Source organism: Pteropus vampyrus, unplaced genomic scaffold (assembly GCF_000151845.1).
Source record: "Pteropus vampyrus isolate Shadow unplaced genomic scaffold, Pvam_2.0 Scaffold94, whole genome shotgun sequence".
NCBI classification, from domain to species: domain Eukaryota; kingdom Metazoa; phylum Chordata; class Mammalia; order Chiroptera; family Pteropodidae; genus Pteropus; species Pteropus vampyrus.
In genome coordinates, this window is record NW_011888875.1 from 1,358,177 (window position 1) to 1,363,462 (window position 5,286).

The 5,286-nt window shown below is 48.4% G+C and overlaps 1 protein-coding gene across 1 annotated transcript in view; it reads left to right on the top strand.

The window, feature by feature from the left end:
- Positions 1–2,088, top strand: part of ANKH (ANKH inorganic pyrophosphate transport regulator) — a 55,151-nt gene extending 53,063 nt beyond the window's left edge. Inside the window, exon 14 of the mRNA XM_023532942.1 lies at positions 127–2,088. Coding sequence (XP_023388710.1) covers positions 127–240 — 114 coding nt within the window. The 3' untranslated portion in view covers positions 241–2,088. The remainder of the gene's footprint in view (positions 1–126) is intronic.
- Positions 2,089–5,286: the final 3,198 nt, after the last annotated feature.

Here is a 5,286-nt window from a genome sequence, read left to right on the forward strand (position 1 = left end):
AGGCAGAGAAGAGGTGGGGACCAGGGACAGATCGCTGGAGTACACCAGTGTGGGCTCCCCCTGCTCTCGGCTCTGCTGTGACGTGTCCCTGTCACAGCCCACGCTGACGTGTCTTCTTTGGTCTAGAAAAAGAAGATGGAGAATGAGTCGGCAGCCGAGGGGGAGGACTCGGCCATGACGGACATACCCCCAGCAGAGGAGGGGACGGACACCGTGGAAATGAGAGAGGAGAACGAATAAGGCGTGGCGGCCGCGCGGGCAGCCGAGGCGAGTCTTCAGCCTCGTCTCCTCTCCCATTGCGTTTCGCTCTGCTTTGGTTTTGGTTTCGGTTTTAACGAGAGGCCTTGATTTAAAGGTTTCATGTAAACTCTCTGGCATATATGCCCACACTCAGGCGGGGACCTAGAGGGTGGTCTTTGCCGCTGCTTTGTAAAAACCGACAAAAACAATTGACTTCATGCCCCCGCTTCCTGAAACCCCAAAAGACATAGTTGCCTTGTAGTCCGAGTTGTGTCCTCTGCCCTCCGTCCCCCGTGCATTCTCCACTTGGAACCAAAGGACTGCGGCTGTGCCGTCCGTCGCTTCTCGGCCACCACTGCCCAGCAGGCCAGACTTCACCCTGTCCCTTTTCATCTCTTTTAAGAATCAGCAGGTTACAACTCAGCTTTAATTGGCTTCTCAGTAACACGGCCGAACAGAGGTGACCCCGGTGGCCTCCCGCCGTGGAGTCATCAACTGTCCACGGCACACCTGCCGACAGGCTGCCGCCGGAGCGGCCGTGCACGCCAAGGCATGGATCTGCGACGGCGCTGGGCGGACGGATGGACAGACGTCCCGTAGGAAGGCTCAGGACACCGTGGGAGCAGCCGAGTGACGACACTCGCCTGTCACCTTGCCTTCTCCATCCGGGACCCGAGTTAGCTCCCGCACTGTGCCCCGCCGTGTACACAGCTGAGCTAACTCTTTAAAGTGGTCACAGGCGCGCATCTCCAAATGTCGGCATCCTTCCGCATGGCTTTCCCTGAAGGCTTGTCTTTCACCCCCCTTTCCTGAAGATGGCACTAGAGGAAGGGAAATGGAGCGTTGCTAACTTTACATTTTAGTTTTTTAAGTGGACTGAAGCTTTAAGTCATAATCTAGCATTCTAATGCCAGGTTGCCGTATCGTAACTTCTGAAGTAGATTTATTACCTGGTTCTGCCATTCTTAGTCATAATCACACGGTACAGGTTAATTCCGCGTGTGACTCCCCTTCTCATGCCACAGGATAAAGCAAGACATTTTATAAACAGTATCAAAGTCACTATGTGATATTCCCTGAGACGACACATTTGAAATCCATTTAGTGCAGTATATTTTTCTAAGTTTTGGAAAGCGGGTTTTTTCTTTAAAAAAAAAAAATTATGGACACAGTTCAGCAAATTCTTGATTTCGTCGAAATTCCTAGACTGAAAGAACCTAAACAAAAATATTTTAAAGATATAAATATATACTGTATATGTTATGTAATTTATTTTAGGCTATAATACATTTCCTATTTTCGCATTTTCAATAAAATGTCTCTAATACAATACGGTGATTGCTCGTGTGTCAACATACCCGCAGTTGGAATGTATTGTATCGATGATCACTGTATCTTATTTTCAGCAATTTCACATAGTCTGTCATTTGTACGTAAATTTAAGGGTCAGTAAATGACTAGAGAACTATTTTTCACCATGGGTAACAGGTTTAAATGGGCAGTAGTGGGAATGGAAATATATACTAGAAGGGCAAAAAACAGTCAAGCCTTCTGTGTTTATTGTTTTCAGTGCTGTATAATCCTGTTGTTATTGGAAAAAAAAGGAATGTAAGGGCGTAAGGTCAGCTGTGAGCATCACGGGGGTGCATTCACATATCTGGACACCCGGTGACCCTCGGGGGTGCTCACCAGGGTGACACATCCTCATGCGCTCATATCTATGTGTACTGAAAAGTAAGATGCACAGCTTTGGGGTGGTTTCAGGGGCAGATCTGCGAAGACGGGAAAAACGAGTTGTATCAGCTTTTTAAAAAGTACACGACTAGAAAATTAAACAGTATTTTTTAACGTGTGTGACTATTTCATGCTGGGGGTTGGAGCCTGAAGATCAAATTGAAAAAGCCGATTCTTTCCCACTAAATCGAGGAGATCAACTAGAGACTCTTCATTAGGCAGCTGGAACATGGCATTATAACTGCAGGTGCCCCTTCAGTGACAGAGATTCCCAGACTGTGATATTTGGGTGGAAACGGCCCCCAGACCCGGACAGTGAGCGCGGAGCTGTGATTCGAGCCCTGAGTCACAGTCTGAAGCTGGCAGGTTCTGCTGCGTCGGGTCTAACCGCCAGGGATGGGAAGGGAGGGCAGACCAGGGAGGTGGGGAGAGTCCTTCCCACCTTTCAGAGTAAGGAGGGGCATTCTTTGCCTTTGCCGACCAAAGAAACGTTTCCCCAGCACAGGGTTTATGTTTTTCTATTGCAAGTTGCTCAGCTGACAGATTTTGAAGGGCTCCACACCTGTGAGGGTCACGTGTTGAGGACCATGGAAAAGAGCAGGCGTGGCTTTCTCACTGCAGGGTGATTGCTGGTCGACAAGGAGAATCTAAAACTACAGGGCATGAGGCGTTTTTCACGCAAATGCTGATGTGAGCTGGGGCGGCTCAAAGCTGGTTTTCGGCTATTAGCCAAGGGTTTTCTCTGCACAAGCCAGGGGCAGAGCGGCCCTTAATGGCCTCCCTGCTTTTTTGAGGGGCATATTCGAGGTCTTTCTAAACATGTGGCTGATTTGCTCTGCCCCAATTAACGGGATCTCAGTGGCAACGGACATTGATGAGACACCCAGGAACCGAGCAGAAAGAACCCGGCGAGGCTCACCCCAGGTTGGTCTTGGTAGGGTTGGACCTGCCGGCCAGGTAGACCGGGCCTTGTGCCAGCAGGACCCCTCACCTGTTTGAAATTCTTTAATTTGGGCACAAGCTACTGGCCACGCCCCTCGCTGCCTATCGGGCTTGTCTCTTGTGCCAAAAGGTCTCTCTCTTCTCCTGTCTTGTATTTGTGTTCTGTGTTGTGTCATGTTCAAGCGCTAGCAGAGGGTGTAGCTTTGGAAATGTCCATAGATGGCTGGTACCTTCAGAACTAGAAACTTTTAGTGCTGGTTTAGGAGGGGCCGAGTCAAGCTTCTCTGTCATAGTAAATGCACTTTATTTTTTTACTCCTTGAGTCCTCCCAATAAATAGCCGTGGGAGCCGTGGTGGGTAGGAGGCCCCTGAGGAAGGAGGCTGGGGCTCCCCTGAGGTCTAGCGCCAGGGGCCAGCCCCGCGGTCCTCACAAGCAGCCTTTGCTGGGTCTTTCTCAGGGGGTGGGACAGTCACTACGTCTCCAAATATCGGAAAAGTTATGCAACGATATCTTGTGAGAAGTGAAACAAGTCAAAGGCGACTTCCCCCCCTAATCATCCGTTTGGGGGTCTTTTCTTCCAGGAAGGATGGAGGAGGGGAGAGTAAGTTTTCTGCACCCTTGGTTTCTAGAATCATGATGATTTAAAGACTCAGTCCTCTGACTGGACATTTTAATTGTTTTACTTCCAACTGAAGTGAATGAGAACCTGTGTTTCAAAATTGAAGGTGTTTGTATTGTGCTAGTTAAATGACATTATCCTGAGAAATATTTTCTCGTATTTAAAAATCTCTCTAGTCCAGTAACTCCCAGCAGTGCAGTGCCCAGGACCAGAGGCCCCGGGTGCACCAGCGGGCCGTGGCTTCCGGCCCCTCGTTTTGCAGGCGAGCTGACCTCTTAAACTTGGGTGCTGTCTCCAGTCAAAGCGGCACACAGTCCAGGAAAGGAAGGGCTTTTATGCTCGAAGTCAGCCTTTTTTCGTTATTTTTTTTTTCTTGGTAACCGGAAATTGTGATGGACAGGGCTTTACAAGACATGATCTGTGAGCACTGCGATGCGCTTGGCACCTGCAGCCGACTCTCTGAAAGCTGCCGGCCTGCAGACAGCCACGCTCACACGCAGCTCTTTCATAAAAGTGAACCATAGGAAAGCGTGTTTTTGAGCGACGTGCTTGGTAAACATTCGAGATGCTCCTCCGTGTGGTTATTTGGAGTATTTCTGTCATTTGAAACAGCAAAACACCATGTGATTCATCAGCTGATCTAACCGCACGTAAAGTAGGATATAGAGAAATATCTGAAGACAAATAAATGCACGAAAGTCCCCGTTAGCTGTCCTTTTAAAGGCTACACATCTAAAATCAACTACACTAATTTCGAAAGGAGAGAAACTATTATGTAATCAAAATAACCCACTCCAAAGTCAGAAAATGTGTAACAAATTATACAATTTACCATCTGATTTTAAAAGGGAAAATTAATGAAGAGGAGATGGTGAGATCTTGTCTCAAGGTGACTCCATTTTCTTCTCAAGGCAGGGAGGGGGTAGGAACGATTAGCTGTTGCAGTCTCTGCCAAGACCGCCGGAGGCGGGCCTCCTAAGTCATTTTTTTTTTTTTAAATCACCTTTGACAAATCCAAGTGGTTCCAGAAGAATATTCTCTGCTTTAACTATAATCAACCAGGGTCTCTAAAAGACTGCATAAGATACACGCACTTTTACAGATGGCAGTCAGCTCCACACAGATTCGGCACATTTCTCATGGGGTACCTCTTTTTAAGCCAGGTTATGTAACGAAGTGCACTTCACTAACAAAACTTGACACTGGCTGCTACAGCCCGTGTAAAACAAAAGCGTGCAAGAGCTGGGAACCCCTTCTCTCTCCAGAAGTACACGTGGTCTCCTCAGGTTAGAGGGGAGTTGAAGACAGACCCGCCCACATCAGCCGTGCTGCTAACAGTTGTCTGGCTCCGTGAAGTCTCAGTGGCGTGCAGAATTGGTCATTACTCTGATTTAGAGAGACAGATGTTCTCCAACTGTGAACCAGGGACAAGAAATGGTGCCTTTAGAGGTAGAAAACATTACAGCCAGGTGGACTCTGGTTCTTTAAAGTATGGGGCCACGAACTTGGGGACCCACAGTTTGGATGAACCTGCTACTGACGGCGAAGTTCAAGCCACCCTGGTCTAACAAAGGAGGTACAGGGTCCATGTCCGCACCAAGCACTCAGCACCTACAGCAAGGACCAATCACCACAAAGCAGCCCATTCTCCTGGGGGGCCTCATCCACAGGCTTGTGGGGCAAATACACAGCTCCTTGGGTCTATGATATATTTGGTTTGCTTCGTGATGTATCGAGAGGGCATACTGCC